The sequence below is a fragment of the Myodes glareolus genome, chromosome 5, assembly GCF_982192425.1.
Source record: "Myodes glareolus chromosome 5, mMyoGla1.1, whole genome shotgun sequence".
Lineage (NCBI taxonomy): Eukaryota > Metazoa > Chordata > Mammalia > Rodentia > Cricetidae > Myodes > Myodes glareolus.
In genome coordinates this window covers 18,257,522-18,274,662 of record NC_142030.1, presented here as the reverse complement: position 1 = coordinate 18,274,662, position 17,141 = coordinate 18,257,522, and the positions used below count along the sequence as shown (strand labels likewise).

At 39.9% G+C, this 17,141-nt stretch overlaps 1 protein-coding gene across 6 annotated transcripts in view; it reads left to right on the top strand.

Annotated features, from left to right (window-relative positions):
- Nucleotides 1-17,141, top strand: part of Sdccag8 (SHH signaling and ciliogenesis regulator SDCCAG8) — a 197,375-nt gene that overhangs the window by 10,637 nt on the left and 169,597 nt on the right. For 5 of the 6 annotated variants that reach the window (XR_007232499.3, XR_007232498.3, XR_007232496.3 and 2 more), the window contains exons 2-7: nt 265-417; nt 2,143-2,228; nt 4,360-4,473; nt 6,584-6,709; nt 11,418-11,558; nt 16,902-16,966. Coding sequence is in view for 2 of the 6 variants with exons in the window: in XM_048436432.3 (XP_048292389.3) it covers nt 265-417; nt 2,143-2,228; nt 4,360-4,473; nt 6,584-6,709; nt 11,418-11,558; nt 16,902-16,966 (685 nt within the window). In the remaining 4 variants the exon portion in view is untranslated. The remainder of the gene's footprint in view (nt 1-264; nt 418-2,142; nt 2,229-4,359; nt 4,474-6,583; nt 6,710-11,417; nt 11,559-16,901; nt 16,967-17,141) is intronic. The other variant, XR_007232497.3, reaches the window with a different exon arrangement.

The window sequence follows — 17,141 nt, the reverse complement described above, 5'->3', positions numbered from 1 at the left end:
GCAGCAATAGAAACCCTAACTAGGCAATCCCACACACTGAGTGTTCAGAAAGCGTGAACAGGAACTGTGGCGATTCCCAAGTCTTGTCAACTGTGGACTTTATCTTCTCATACCTCCTCTGTTATGTTCCTTAGCTAAATGGAGCTAGAATTCTACTTTTTACCATGAGGTTCCCCTGAAACTGACAGTCATTTTGAGGATGCCTTGTTGGGCAAGTGTTCCACCATTCTATGGGCCCTGACTCTCGTCAGGCTTTTATTGCAGAACGTGCCAACAGAAGCATTCACCAACTGAAATGTGCCCTGAGAGAAGTGGATGCCACTGTGGAAGAAGAGGCACTGGATCCTCCCACCAGCGTCAATGTAGAAAATGAGGACTCAGGGGTGGCCTGGCATGAACTGCAGCACAGCCATGCTGGTGAGTGTGGCTGTCAGCCTGAGCATGAATGGCACACAGCAGCTTCTCCCACCTTCCCAGGTTGACTCCCTTCAGGTGGCCACTCTACTGCCAAGTTTCTTTTGCTGTGTAATGAGAGAGCTATGTAATTCTTCACTTAGCTGTTTTTCTTTTGACTTCCAAAATCCTATAGGCTTAAGTTCCAAATCCTTAGGATGGAATAACAATATTTTCATAACTTACCAACACTCCCTAACCTAATTCTCCAGCCAGACCCTTTCGTGCTCACGTTTTAGCCATCCTTTTCACAGGCCTCATCTGAACCGTCTGTCTTTGAACGCAGCCATCTCTTAGCGACCTGACCCTGCGTCCATGCCTTTATACCACAGTTCCTCATGACTGCAGCTTCTGACACCTTCCCATCCTTTCCCTAGCGTCTAGGTCCTGTTGGCTACCACTGTTAGTGCCTACCGGGAAGCAAGCTCTTAGTGCCGTGTTCCATGTCCATGAAGCTTCGTGCACACTCTGGGCTACATTCAGAGCGTGTATCTACTGGTGTGACTACTTGGCTTATTCAATTATTACGTAACCTGGAAACAATCTAAGTGCCCCTTGACCGAAGAATGGATAAGGAGAATGTGGTCCATTTACGCAATGGAGTACTCCACAGCAGAAAAAAAAATAATGACATCTTGGATTTTTCAGGAAAATGGATGGAGCTAGAAAACATTATTTTGAGCGAGGTAACCCAGATATAGAAAGACAATTATCACATGTACTCACTCATATGTGGTTTTAAAACATAAAGCAAAGAAAACCAGCCCACAAATCACAATACCAGAGAACTTAGACAACAATGAGGACACTAAGAGAGACTTACATAGATCTAATCTATATGGGAAGTAGAAAAAGACAAGATCTGAGTAAATTGAGAGCATGGGGACCTTGGGGGAGGGCTAAAGGTGAGGGGACAGGCAGGGAGGGGAGCAGAAAAAAATGTAGAGATCAATAAAAATCAATAAAAAATTTAAAAAGTTGTTTTTAAATTTTCATTCTTTTCTTTGTATCCCCAACCACTAGCAAAGTTCTTATTGCCTAATAGTAGTTTAAGCAATATTTGCTGGCTTGATGTTTGGTAATAAAACGTTAGTCTGCTTTCCATCACTATAACAACATCTAAATAAACAAACTTGTAACTAATATATTTTTCTATTTCTTTATGAGACAGGGTCTCACTATAAATCCTTAGATGATCAGGAGCCCTCTGTGTAGACCAAGTGGGCTTGAACTTGTGGTCACCCCAAGCCTGTGTCTCCAAAGTGACAATATTACAGGAGTCTGCCAACATAGCTTAGTGGGGTTTGTTTTGGCTCATTTTTACATATGTTAGCCCATTATTGATTGTCCTTGCTTCTTTGGTCACGTGACAGGGAAATTCCTCCAGGCAGGCACATATTGTTAGATAAAATACTCACCTCATACCAGGAAGGGGACAAGAGAAGGAATAGGTGGAACCCACCTTCCCCAGTAACTTAAAGACTTCCTACATTTAATAATTTGATTTAATGACTAAATCCCCACCTCTTCACTAGGTCCTACATCTTCTAATTTCCTTTATCTCCCATTAATGTTAAGTGAAGGGCATTTTCTTTGGTGCATGACCTTTGGGGGAAATTAAGAACCTTAACTATTCATAACCCATGGATCTCTAGCAAGGTCAATAAATTCATTGCTTTTGCTCTGTAGTCAATCAACTCAAAGCTTTGTTGCGCCAACAAGCAAGTAAGGACAATGAGATGTCTCCACCACGAAGACGAAAGATGTCCCTTCCGGTAAGTGTCAGGTCATCCTTTGGTGCCTGACAAAAGCATGAGTTTTCTAGCTTTGCTTTTTTTTTTTTTCCTTGTCAGAAATTCCTTCATCTCTAATCATTTGAACTGAGGGAATCTTGGTATTTTAAATTCATTTTTTAGATTCAAAAGTGGCAAGAGAACGGTTTGAGAAATGTATTTTGCAACTGTTAGCAAATATATAAAAATGACAATCAATGCAAAGGCATAATGTTTTGGAAATATGTTTTAGAAGTTCATGTCTATATTTAATCATTTGTAGGTTATTAATTGTAATGTTAGACCCCCTCCTTTTAATACTGTTTTATTTAGTGTTATAATTAGTGAGAAATTATGCAGCATTTCTTTGAATTTGTATAACTTTGAAGAGTTTGTCATAGTTTGGATAAACTTAAAGAATAATACTAGATATATTTTCCATCCCAACAATGCCTTAGTTTTACTCTCAGGAGACCCAACATGCCTCTAGCATGCTGTACTGGCGATGAGAGTATATGTCACAGTACAGAGAGATGCATGGTACATCTAATTAGCATGCCTTATAGTTAGTACATAGAAATACACAGTGAAGCTTACCAGTCTTTTACATATGCTCCTGTCAATGGACCCGTGCATTTGTAAAGCAATAGTAAAGAAATTCTCCTGGTGCAGACCTTCCTCCCTATCCTGATTTTGTAAGCTCCAGAATGCTAGTGCTCAGCCTTGTCTTCAAAGCTACTTATGTACCTGAATGTGCCGCAGCTCTAGTAGCTTCCTCTAATTGACTTGAGAACATCCATTCACCTCATGCTTTTACGAGCATTCCAGAAACCAAAGGCCAGCAGTAGTAAATGCACTGAGTGATAAGATAGCTTATTAAAATTATAATCAATAGCTATAAATATCGAGTATGTGAATGAAATGTGTTTCTGTAAAGTAAGAGGTAAGCATAAGAGTATGTGTTGGGAAGAATGCAGCGCTCCTGCGAGGAGGCTGTTGTGACACTTGTTCTGGAGCCACGGCAAGCCTCATGTTTGTAGAGTGCAGCATGCAGGCTTTACGTTCCGTTGTCACACAGGCTGGAATTGTAGGTGGTCACTGCTGCTATGATTATTAATATTTATGTTTTCCTTCATGGGTTTCTAAAGAGTTTTAAATATATCATCTTCCCTTATGATTGCAAGAATTCCAGGACTTAGGCACAGTGTCCTTTTAGCAAGTCTGTGACATACACTGTGTAGACCTACAGCCTAGATTATGATTTGGCCTAGTTCAGAGTTCATTGTTTTAGACCCAGTCCTATTCTTAGGAAAGAAAATACTTCAGTCAGGAATAATGCCTTAAAAGCATTAAAATTAACTAATTAAATTAAAGCCATCAAAAATCAACTGGGTGAGAAACAGAAAGGTTCTCTTTGCAGGGCTTCCTGTCAGGTGGCCTGCTGACTCTCGTTTCCCTTTTCCTTCTTTCTTCTTCCTTAAAAAACCAACAGCAGTAGAACTTTCTGGAATGTCTTCTGGGCTCCTTAGAGCAGCTTGTGTGTCTCCTTTATGGCTTAGCCTTAGAGGATCTGTGCCCAGGAATGCACAGGTTTAAGTTGCTGCTAGACTAGGATCACACACACACACAGCACTTGCTTAAAAAGTCCACTCAACAACAGCAAAATTAAACCCCAAACTCTAGCTCTCTTCAATGTGCCCCTGTGAAGTAGGTTTTTGCTTCACTGGCGTGCACTTGACTCCCAAGTTCCCGTTGGAGAGCAGATGTGCAGTTTCAGCTGGCCCCCCTCTTTCAGGCAGGGCCTTGAAGAGAACTGTCCCTTATGTCTCAGCAGGCTGTCACATTGTTAGGTAGCTAAGCAGGTAGCCATTCCAAGCCAGTTATAGTACCCGGCTCTGAAAAAGAAACTCCATGTGTCATGTGCTTTTAATAACTGTTCACTTTCTATCTTTCAAAAATATTCATATCCTTATACTTGTGGAATTTATAGACTAAAGACATAAATACTCTATATACTCTGTGATCTAGTACATTGTGATCTAGTCTTTGCTCAGTACTAAATTGCATACAGAGAGGACAACCAGATAACTCTTTGCTAAATGTGAGGCTGCTTAATTTGTCCTTTCTCCCTTAGCAGCCATCAGAATGTGAGGACAGTAGCATGCCATCTCTGCACAACCTCGTTCCTATCATTAACGACCAGTCTCAGTACATCCATCATTTAGAAGCAGAAGTTAAGTTCTGCAAGGTAGGTTGCTCATTAGGACTTCATGTCAATTATACCTTATGCTGAAGTTTGCTATTCTTGGTTTTCGTGTTTACTGTCGTCCACGGAAAATGACTGTTCTTACGTGGTATTCTCCATCATGCCATTTATGGTTGTTTAAAGTCCTTGGTATCTCTTTGGTGAACGTTGTATGTGTTATACTAAGTAATAATAACCAAGTTGAGTAACTAGTTATTTTCAGCTTCAAGCAAAGAGAGTCCTATAGAAAGAGGGAACCTTGATAAGAAATTACCTCCATCAGATTGACTTATGAGTGTGTCTGTGGGGCATTTTCTTATTCCTGATTGAGGTGGGAGGGCCCAGCCCACTGTGGGTTTGACTGTGCCTGCACAGGTGATTCTGGGTTGTTTGAAAAATCAAGCCAGTGAGTCCTCTATGGCTCTGCTCTAGTTCCAGCCTCCAGGTTCCTGCCTCGAGTTCCTGTCCTGACATCCTTCACTGATGGATGTAATCAGGACTCGTAAGCTAAATAAGCCCTTTCCTCCCCCAGGTTGTTTCTGATATTTCTCAAACAACAGAGACCTAACTAGAATTATAAGTCTTTGCTTTGAGGCCTTGTTTGTATGACTAGAAGTTAGGCTGTTTCCCAGTGTGCTTTTACTGTAACCATCAGTCTAAAATTCCTTCCATGGTCTTGGGATTGTCTCCTCAGCTGTCTTCAGATTTCCCTAGAGATTCCTTAGGTCGAGTTTCTCCACTGTGTATGGAGCCCTCTTGGTCTGATAAAGCACTGGAGGGGATGTGGTGCTGTCTAATCCTAAATCCCTTTCAAGGTTCACTGAGTACATGCCCTGGAGGTGGGGGAGGGTGGGGGAAGGGGAAGAGGACTAGGGTTGTGTGTTTATTATCCCACACCCCATTTAGACTTTAATAAAGCCGATGTCTATATGTCCTTGAAAGTGTTTCACCCCGGCAGGCCTTGTTACAGAGAATGCAGGCTCCTGGGCATCCTTCAGAAGTGGTGCTCTGCCCCTTCCTGGCATGCAGACTGATTTCTAGTCTTCACTTGGAGAAAACGGTAGTCATGAAATTAAAACTCTGAGGGGTTCCTTGATCTCTCCAGAGTTTTTAAGTCTTAAACTGATCCACACTGAGTTTTGAACCGTTAGTCAATTACAATTTGGATTTTCCTTCGTAAGTACTGGCTGCTGCAGGGGTTTCTCATTGGCTTCTGTGCCAGTGTTGCAATTCTAAGTGAGTTTTCTCCAAGCTGGAGGAGCAGCTTTCTCTGTGACTTCATTTCTTAAATTCTGATTCTTAAGCTTTTTTATTAGAGAGATTGGGTTGGCATCCTCCAAGATCAATTGCATGGCAAACTGAAAACTAGACTTTTGAAACCATTTTTCAAATTACAACATTAACTACAGGTTTGCTTTTTCCCCTAAAGTAGGTGAAAGAAATCTGCATATCGTATCATAGCTTTTGATTATAGTAATAATGAATATTACCTTGAGCATTCATATATTTGAGAATTTTGTTTTCAGAAAGTGAGGTGCCACTCAGTAGCTGTTCAAGTCCTGATTCTCTAATTCCTTATATTACCTATTGCTGGGCCAATACTGTGTATAAAACAAAGATGCTCAAACTCTAGAGCAGCCTGCTGCATTTGTGGTTCTTTTGGGCACTGGTTCAGGGACACTGCGCATTTCCGTCTTTGTCTCTCCTGCTATTTAGTCCTCACACGTGATTGACATTTGACCATTGATGGTAAGTTTCTTACTTTTCAGCATTTTTTTAAAAAAAATTCCTTTTCTTTTTTTAAGTGGTAACCATTTTAAGTAAGACTTTCTTCTAGGCCTTGATTCCTTGAAGAAACAAACTTCCAGAAAAAGGACACTTTTGTGATATGGCCATCAGCAGACCTTCAACTGTCCGTCAAGTAACCCAAGAACCCCAGTACCTGATAACATTACCTATTGCTGGATGTCCTTTTTTGCCTTCATATAATTGTTTGTTAGGAAATTGATAGTACAAGTCTTCCATAATTCATTTCATGCTGGATTCCATAGTACTTAATAAATATATGTATTGCTTAAATGCTTTAATATGTTTTGATTTCTGCTTTTAATAGGATGAACTATCTGGAATGAAAAATAGGGTCCAAGTAATTGTACTTGAGAATGAAAGGCTCCAGCAAGAACTGAAATCTCAGAGACAGGAGGAGACCCTGAGGGAGCAGACACTTCTGGATGCATCTGTGAGTGGTGTTTATGACCATAATCTTTTATTCGGCGTGTCTCTTTCCACCCTTTATCCCAGTTTTTCAACTTTGTTCCACCTTTGACATAAATTGTCATCTACAACGTTTATCCTCAAGAACTGTGAAGTTGAGTTACAAAGAAAAAGAAGCAAAACTAAACAAAAACTCACGGTATTTTAAGTAAGTTGATAATTTTGTGTTGGGTTCCTTTCATAGCTATTCTGGGGCTCATATTGCCCATGATACATAGGTTGGAATCACTGGGTCCATATCTTTGAAGTTTGATAAGAGTACCGTGCTCACGTTTGCATGGTGCCTCAAAAGTCAGAATCAGCTGTGGTGGGGTGGATCTGCAAGTAACTGAACGGGCACTTGGAGGTTCCTCAAGTTTCTCCTCTGAGCGTGCTCCTATGCCTTTTCCATGTGGAAAGAGGAACTGGCAAGCGCAGAATATGTTACATAGGAGGAACTGTGCTCAACATAGGAATGGTTCAGAGTCTTACCCGGATCTGTTGACCAGAATTCTGTAAGTTTTTCTGGAGCGCTAAGATGATGAGCAGCGTCCTGTAGTGGAAGAACACAGAGCCGCGAGGCTGAGACTCAAGCTGCTTCCTCTGTGGTCCGGAAGTCTTAGTCCCCCATGGTATTTGGTAAGTAGTTTAGTAAGTCTTGCCTGGCTTAACCTCGAGGATAATTAGCTCCTCTATTGGTAGTTTGAGAAGCTTTACCCACATCCGGGTCTGCAGTAGGAGTTGTTGGGTTCTGTTCCCTGAGAGGCTGATTTTCCTTGTCTGGTTGGGCCCTAGAAATATTAGCTTCAAGTTACCTATGTGACTCTAGTATCACTGGCCAAATTTTGAAGAAGAGTGTGGGTCAATTTGTCTTTAGAATTTTGTGACACAAAGTTCTTGGAATTATATTTAATTTGTGTTTAAACTTAATATCTTCTTGTCTATCAAAGATACTTTTGTATTAAAGTATTTTTTCATACTTTTAACTGTGGAACATAACTGGTTATAGCCTGTTCTTTGTGAGACAAATTCTACCTTCCATGGGAGAGTTTCAGTGCTTGTTGGCTGTGCTTTACTTTGTTATGAACTTTGGTGTTTTTTGTTTGTTTTTTATACTTAGGAGTCATTAGTAAATCAATTATATTAAGAAGAATATGGGAGAGTCTTGATGATTTACTTATGTATTGTCTGATTTTGGCTTTGAAGCTTTCTTGCCTCAGTCTGATTCAGTGTTTCATTTCTGGTCCTTGAGTTGTGTGTGTAAGAATTTTCTGCTTCTGCTGAGAAGCATCTGATTGTTTTAACTTTGAAAACTCTCCGGTAGACTGATGATTAGTGTTTCCGTTTGTTTTTCTGTGTTTCCATTTCCATTGGTGACAAGTTACTTACTCTTTGATATATAATTATCTTGAAGCTTTACATAATTAATATTGGTGGTTAAAAATTCCATCTTAGTGCTTATAATTTGAATGTCAAATTGAAAAAGTTATCACTCTATAAAAAGTACTTTGGAATAGCCCATTTAAAAATACAGTCTTCTGCTTTTCCTCTAACTATATAATCACTTAGCAGTAAGTCAATTATTTATAGTCTTCAATATTTATACAGCGGCAAAGAAGTGGGAGAAGAGGAAGTGAAGTGAGAGGAAGCCAGGCAGACAAGGGAATAAGAGGCCAGGAGAAGTGAGCAATGCGGGGGAAGGAAGTGATGGGCACGGCACATCTGGCCTGCAGTGAAGCATCTTCGCCAAAAACAGCACAGTCATAATCTTAGAATAAACGAGGGAGGTTTTGCTGTGGATCTTACTCATTCACATGAAATGAGAAGTGAAGCAGAGATGGCAATGACTGCTGCAGGTCTGCCAGCTGACCCTCGTCGTCTCTGTGGTCTCCACTGTTGCAGGACAGTTGCCCCTGGTTTTTAGGTGCGTGGGAAAACAGGTTCTTCACCAATGCATATTGTACTCCAGTTAAGATGAACAAGACTTTTTAGGAGACCTTAAATGTCAGTGGGTTAAGCATATTTTTCTAAGGAAGAGTAACTCAAATGTTCATACTAAATCTCAGCAATGCCATTGGTTAATTTGAACTTAGATTTTTCAGTGTTGTGCAATGTCCTCTTTTGTGAATCACTGAAACAGTGATGTAGTAATAACTATCATTTGTCATGACTGCATGGGTTTGTCAGGCGCTGTATCAAGCCTATTATTTATCTTGTTATTATTTCAGTTTCACAATAATCATATAAAGCAGGTGTTATTTTTTGTATTTTGCAGAGGAGAAAGTTAAAATATGTAGTAGTTAAGTAAGTAAGTGGTAAACTGTCAGAGAGCTATAAAACGGTAAAGGTATGACTGGAGCCCAGCCAGGACTGTCTGGCTCCTGAACCCATTGACTTAACCTCATATTATGCTACCTGTCCGCATAAATTAGTGAGAGATACTTGTATTGCACCAGACCGTATTGAGGTGAAGTTCCTCCCAGGGAAGAGAGGAGTCTTCTCTGTTCTCCATTTTATCTCTGCACTTGCATGCTAGCCAACAAGACTCAGAACTTTTGAACTAGTTGATGACCTAGATGTTATAGAAGAATGGTGGTGGTAGTTTATAACTAAAGCTATACAGGGTTGGAGAAATAACTCAGCAGTTAAGAGCACTGGCTGCTCTTCCAGAGGACCTGGGTTCAATTCCCAGCACCAACGTGGCAACTCACCAGTGTCTATAACTCCAGTTCCAGGGGATCCTACATGTTCACATAGACATACATAAAGGCAAAACTCCAATATGAATAAGATAAAAATAAATAAATATTTTTTAAAAAACATAAACTATTTAAAGTATACATTATTCATCTTTTTAAATCATTTTTTTAAAATTGAACATTTATGGAGGGGAAGGAAAAGGGGAGAACGAGGAGAGAGAGAGAGAGAGAGAGAAAGAAAGAGAGAGGGAGAGCTTAAATAATTTTTTAGTTCTCATGAAATTCCTCTTTCAGGATTTTTTTCTATAGTTAAAAAGTATAATAATATCAGATATGTTACTTATTAGAAATTTTGGCACTTAAAGATCTAGGATAGGTTTGTTTGTTTGTTTGTTTTTTCAAGACAGGGCTTCTTGGTGTAGCTTTGGAGCCTATCCTGGAACTTACTCTGTAAACCAGGCTGGCCATGAACTCACAAAGATCTGCCTGCCTGTCTCCCAAGTGCTGGGATTAAAGATGTGTACTACCACTCAGCCAGGATAGGATTTTTTTTTTTAAGAAGAAAATGTTTGAGTCATTTTCTTTATTAATGTTTCTGACAATAGGTAAATAAGTTTTCAATGATTTTAAGGATTTGCAAAATGTTGGTTAAATACTATTCAAGGTTTTTTAGAGCTTTTTGTAGAAGACAAGTACTTACTTATAAAGAATAATATTTGATATCATGAGTCAGCATGTGTAGTGTATGTGTTTTAGCCAGTTTCTCATCCTCCACTGACTCCAGAAGCAACTTTGAATAGAGAAGATCTTGAGTGAGCTGGCCCTCTTACACAATAGATTGCAAACTTGTTGCCTGGGACCCCTCTTGATTGCCCAGCTTTCTCTTCTCACAACCTGTATGTTAACTCTGCTGCCAATGAGGACGAGCTTTCTGTGAACATGCCTGTGGGTGCTGTGCTCAGTCCCACTCTGAGTTTCCTCGGGAGGTGGCCTCTTTCTGGATGTTTTCCCATCTAAATGGCACACCAGGATCAAAACTTTTCCAGAAAACTCATTTGAATTTCTGATTCCTCTCAACATCCTTCCCCTATTCTGGCTCATGGGGGTCTTTGAGAACAACTGAACTTTTGTTGGCTTGAAGAACTACAACCCTGAAAAACTCAATGGCCACTCACAGCCGGTGACTCTCAAGTTCTTGTCTAGAAAATTAATGAATAACACAGATCACAGAGGATTAGTGAAAAGTCTATTATATGTTCATAGGTGGGATGGAGGGAAGGAGAGACAGAATAAGAGAGAGGGAAAATTGATATGAGAGAGAGCGAAAATGAGAGAAAGGAGAGAGAGAAGAGATAGAGAACACAAAAACCACAAAGCTATATAGCAGGAGGAGTTCTATATGAGGTGCCATCAAACCTCATCAGTACTGCTCTAGAATGCAGTCAACCACAGTACAGGTCGGTATGGCATTGCTGTGCGTACAGATTACAGCACTGCATGTGTACAGATCGGTATGGCACTGCTGTATATTCAGATCGATATGGCACTGTCATATGTAGTTCAGTGTTTGGGGGCCCCTCCTTTTTTATGGGTATTGCATCCTTAGGCACTTAGCAAAGACTCAGAGATTATTGATTACTCTGAATTAGTATTATGGTAGTCCTTACTATGCACACGCATATCCCAGATTTTTAAGTTGCTTATATCCTTGAACGTTTAAAGCAGAAATTATAAATTGATTATAGGTTCATCGAAGTTGATCACCTGTAAGTCAGCATTTAGTAGTGTTTTAAACGCTCTCTGCCCATGTGGGCACTTGACCCTGTACTTCCCATTTCCAGCCTAGCTCTGAGAGCATGACCATGCACAGTGATGCATGACTTAGAGCCTCGGCATGTATGTTTCCTCATGGGTGGGAACCATGATTCCATTTATAGTCTGCATTTTTATTTAATGTTGAATGCCAGCTGCAACTAATGGTTCATTTTATTTTAGGGAAACATTCAGGATTCTTGGATTAAGACAGGAGAAGATTCCAGGGTGGATGAAGCTGCAAAGAGACCATTTTCTCACGGTGATGCTGAAATCGGCAAAACTACATCCATTGGCGATGCTGAAAAATGGAAGCTAGAGCTGGTGAGTGTGGATTTTTTTTTAATTACACATCTCCTTTTGATCTTGAGTTTATATTTAGAAGTGGACTTGTTGGATCACATGGTCATTCTTCACCTTTCCCCTTTGCTCCTTAGCGCTAACCATTTCAGTCCCCCTTCTGCTCACCAGTGCTTTGTTCTGCCTGCTCACATCCACTTTTGAACCCCTCCAATGCATTTGTCATGTCAGGTATTGTATTTTTGTTGTTGTTGTTGTTCTAGAGTTTTGTTTTTGGTTCCTTTTTGTGACTTCCCCTGCTTTCTGTAGTTCTTTGGCTATACTTCCTAATTGCTCTTTGGTTGCATTCAAAGCAGTTGCTTAAAGCCATTTCTTTAGTAAGTTTGATGTCTGTGGTTTCTCCAAGATTTGTTTTTCCACTTGTCCTGTTCATGACCCTACACTGTTCCCCCTTTCTTCCCAAACTTTCCCAGACAGTTGAGTATATCCGTATCTGCGTTCCTTGCCTCCCACTTTCACTCTGACACTAGCAGTGTGTTCAGCCTGCGTGAGCTGTTGTTCCCCGTACAGTGTTGATCCCATATGTGCCAGGTCAACAGGCTGCTTCTTAGCACCTCTAACACTGGCACAACGTGAGATGCACTCATTAAGGTATTCCAAACAAAGTGTCATGGCCCAGTGATTTAGCTCTGAAAGGCATTCATGTAATTATCCTTCGGGTCAGGATGTTTTTTTGTTGTTGACCACTCTTGTGCTCCACAGGCTTTGCTGTGCTCCTGCCATTCACTGTCTCGGCATCCCCATAACTAATCACCAACCTTTCTTTCATCAACATTTGCCAAGAATGCATTACTGAACGTTGTACTTGAATCTTGCCAATTAAAAATGGTATATAAGGTGGAATCTTATAATGGTGTATATGCTTTTGCATCTGTTCTCTTCCCCCATCTGCCCTCCTCTTTATCTTTTAAATTTAGTCTACCATAAGTGACTTCTCTAGTGTTGATGGACACTGATGGTGTTTCTAGCTTTGTTGTTACAGGGAGAGCAGGCCCTTTGTTCATCTCACCCGCCCAGCTAGCTTACACCTGAAATAATCACACAGAAACTGTATTCATTTAAACACTGCCTGACTCATTAGCTCTAACTTCTTATTGGCTAACTCTTATGTCTTAGTTTAACCCATCTTCATTAATGTGTATTGTCATGAGACTGTGGCTTACCAGCAAGATTCTAACCAACGGCCATCTCAGGCAAGGAGCTCTATGGTGTCTGCCTGTCTGCCCTTCTCCCCAGCATTCAGTTCTGTCTTCTCTGTCTACCTAACTTCTGCCCTATCAGGCCAAGCAGTTTCTTTATGGATTGACCAATGAAAGCAACACATAAACAGAAGGACCTCCTACACCATTTCTCCTTTTCTGTTTAAAAAGGAAAGGAAGGCTTTAACTTTAACATAGTAAAATTACATATAACAAAACAATTATCAAGCAAGAATTACAGTTACAATATTTTTATCTGTTTTATCTTATATCATAACAAAGGAAAACTATAACTATAACTATCTATTCTTCAACTCTATCAATGACTTCAGAAGGATATAATATTACCTATGTAAACTGGAAGTAAGCAACTTCCAAAACTCTAGAAAGGACAGAGACATCTCGCTGCCTGTACAATCACCCAAAGACTTATGTACTGTTGGGGCATCCATCTTCAGCCTACAGGCCCATAGTATCCTGCAAACTTTTCCTTGAAGCAGAAAATTTTAAAGACAGTTCAGTCACTTTCTTCTGTGTCCTGCAGAATGTCTTGCAGACTCTTTCATGAGGCAGGAGCCCTGAAGGACCATCTCACCTTTAGGCAAGTTCAGCAGTCATCTCTATGTGGGTCTTTCATAACCAGTTTATGCAACAGTCCAGGCAAGAGCAGTTTCTTGCCCAAATGGCTAACTAACTCTATAAGGAGCCTCTTAGATGCCCATCTTCCTCTTGAAGTAGATTGGTGCTGCCAGGAGCAGACATAACTCATTGTCATGAAAAGCCCTTAGTTATTAAAACATTTTAAATGCCATATTCTGTAGTCTTTGAAAGATATAAAGAATGCCTATCTGAAATGTATCTATGCACATCTAGAAAATCTAACTAACATGACTACAAACTTGACTATTATAGATGATTATCTATCAACCTATATTTCTTAATTATACATTACATTTTAAATGAACTACACAATCACAATACCTTAATCAAGAGCAGAAATATACATATAACAAGATTGCCTTAAATTTATATCAATAAAGCAAGATCCATATCAATGCAATTTATTCATATCTATATCACTTGGTGCTGGTATATTGCTGCAGAGGACTTTCGTTATACCTGGGGGAGTGCACCTCACCCGTTTTTATGTATGTGTCCCTGAGAATGGAACTCTTGGTCTCAGGCTATGTCAGTGTTCAATGCCCATCTTTCAAGTACTTCTTTACCATTTTACTCCTGGTCAACTGCCCGGGAATGATCCTGACATTCACTCCCTTCTTCATACGCTGCCAGCATTTTTTTTTCTGATGATTTGTGTGCCTGTGCTTGGGAGTTTTGTTTATTTGTTCTTTATGTATTTGTTTGTTTCATATAAAGTCTCTCTTTGTAGATCAAGCTGGTCTGGAACTTATTATATAAAGTCTCTCTTTGTAGACCAGGCTGGTCTGGAACTTATTATGTACCCCAGGCTGTCCTTGAGTTAATGACAAACCTCCTACCTCAGAGTGTTTCTGTTCCATATTTTATTACATTTATCTGATATGTTAATTTGGGGAGTTATTTTTATATTCAGGTACAAAGTTCTTCACACACACATTTTAATATGTATAGTAAGTTTGTAGTCTAACTTTTTAGTACTTCTGATAACTAGTTGCTTGCTTTAGTTACAAAGATTTCAATGTTGATTCATTGTGATGTACCTTCTGTGTCTTCTTTAATAGTCCCTTCCTACTCAGACAAGGGGATTTTTTTCCTGAAGTGTTTTCCGGAGAGGATAGCTGTGCCTTCTTCTACATATAGATGTACAGTCTGCCCAGAATTCATCTTAGTAGGTTACGTGAAGTACACAGATCACATTTTGTTTTTTCTCGTGTGTTTATCAATATACCAGAGTTCTATTCATTGAAAAGGTAGTCGTTTGCCTTCATGGTTTGCTTTCTGAATTTCGCTTTTGTGGTGTTGAGGGTTCAAACCCAAGACATTGCACAGGTTAAGGCTGGCATCCTCTTGTGAGCTTCCCCTGTATCACACACCTTTCCCACAGGCTAAGAGTGGCTCTTTATCAGTTTCATTGAGTTCATGCTATGCTGTCTTGAGTATGACAGCCTGATCTGGTAGATCATGTCTCCTAAAACATTTTTTTCATTCAAAAGAAAACCTTTACTATTTTGACCTCTTGCACTTCCACATTCATTGTGGAATTTGATTTAGACTGACCTTAGAGTATGTGTTATCTGAGAACTGATATCCTTAAAATACCATTTTACCCATCCTTATGAACTGCACACAACTCCATTTGCTTAAGTCATCCTTAATTTCTAGTAGGTTTTTTTTTTTTTTTGAGGTGCTAGAAGTCAAAACATGGGCCATGCACATCTAGTCAAAGCCCTGAATTGCTGAGTTGTATTCCTGGCCCTGGGATTTCTTGAAACAGGGTCTTGCAGTGTAGCCCAGGATGCCCTGGAGCATGATCTATCCAAGGTGGTCTAGAACGCATCATCTTCCTGCCTGTGCCTCTGAAGTACAAGGCATATGGAATGCACTGCCATGCTTGGCGGTTACTCGTTTCTCTGAGTAAAGGATTTAAATGTCTCTCATTAGAACTAGTTCTAACTTGGTTCAGATCTATCATAAATGATACCTATTTTCACATTTCATTTCCTAACCCCTCACATGATAAAAATCTTACAGGCTTAGCTACTTTACTAAGCACACTTTTTAAGAACTAGCATTAGAATGGCGAGATTTCTTCTTTGATGCGCTTTATTTTTAACCTGTCTTTATCTGTGTGTCTGAGGGGAGTTTCCTTGAGAAAGTATAGTTGGGCTTTAGCTTTCCACCACCCTGGTGTTGGTTTTATGGTATGGTATCTGTGCCATTGTTAATTAGTGGGATTATTCATAAGTTGCTGTCTGAGTTCTTTTTACCGTACTGTTGTTTACCCCCTTTTGTCATTGTTTGAATTCTTTTTGTGAGTTCCTTTTCTCTGCTTAATTGATCTGAAGTAATCTTAGCACTAGCATTCACTTTATTGCTCAATTCAAAACACTCAGATTATTTTTAGAGTCTTTTTCTGTTTTCTATCTCATATCTAACCAATTATAGGAGTTAGTCAACCCAACTCTTGAATACCTTTCTATGTTAAAAACTTATTTCTCAGTGTTTGTTGCTGGGTTCCTTTGGTTCACAGTTTGACCTCTTATCTATGTATCTGCAATTACTTTTTTATAAGCATCCTTTCCCCCTTTATTCTGATGTGTAATTCAATCTGGTAAAAAGTTTTCAAAATGTATGTCCAATGCCTCAGCTACATGGGCTGGATAAATAAATTTCTTAACATTTATATTTATCCCATGTTCCAAGCTTTCCTGATTCTCCCAATTCCAGCTACCCTTCCTCTTAGCATTTTACCTTCTGGCGTTACAAAGATATGGTACAGTGTCTTTAGGTTCCACAGCCTCGGGCATCCTTTAAGTCTTAACACCGGCCCTGGGAAGCCCAATAGACTTCTTTTAGCTGGATTCTGTTTTCCCTCCCACTTATCTCACAGAGAGTCATGTGCCTTTCTGTTCCTTATAGAGTCTCAGCTCTTGCTGAGGTTTGAGGCAGCCTATGTAGACATCGAAAAATACTTGTTAAATGGTAGATTGCACACCAAGCTGGCTGACAGGTAGGGTGGCCATCGATCTTATCATGGTTGGCATTAAACTTTTAGCCTTTCCCACTCGTTATATGTGTATATTGCATGACAAACTTGCTTTGCTTACATTGGGGGATTCTCTTAAGGTTTGGGCTTTACCCTCATGATTCTACCAATTTTCTGTAGAGCCACACTTTGAAGGCTAAGACCTGCTATGTGCAGTTTTGAAACAAAATAAAAACTGTAAGTCAGTCACCACTTTGGGACCTAGTGGGGTTTTTTTGTTGTTGTTTTTGTTGATATTCACCTCATAACCAGAACAACAGAATTAGAGTGAGCTAGTGAAAACGTCCCTACAGCATTGTTTTTCCTGTGGGTAAGAGAGAAAAACTTGAGCTAATATTTAGAATTTAAATTTTCTTATGAAAACAAGCATTGCCAAAGTGTGCTTTCTTGCCCCATTCACAGGAGAGGCTGAAATTCACATATGAGGCGAAGAGCGACCTTCTGGAGTCTCAGTTGACACTTCTGAGGTAAAGTGACGTTATCCATTTGCAGATTGAGCAGAAGGATGGGCTTAAGATAGAATCTAATGTTTGGTGAGCTACCAGTGTTACCAGAATAGTGTTACTTGATAGCATTTTCTATGTAGTAGAGCAATGGAGCAGTCGCTCTGTGCTCCAGACTGGGGTAGGTGAGACCATGTGT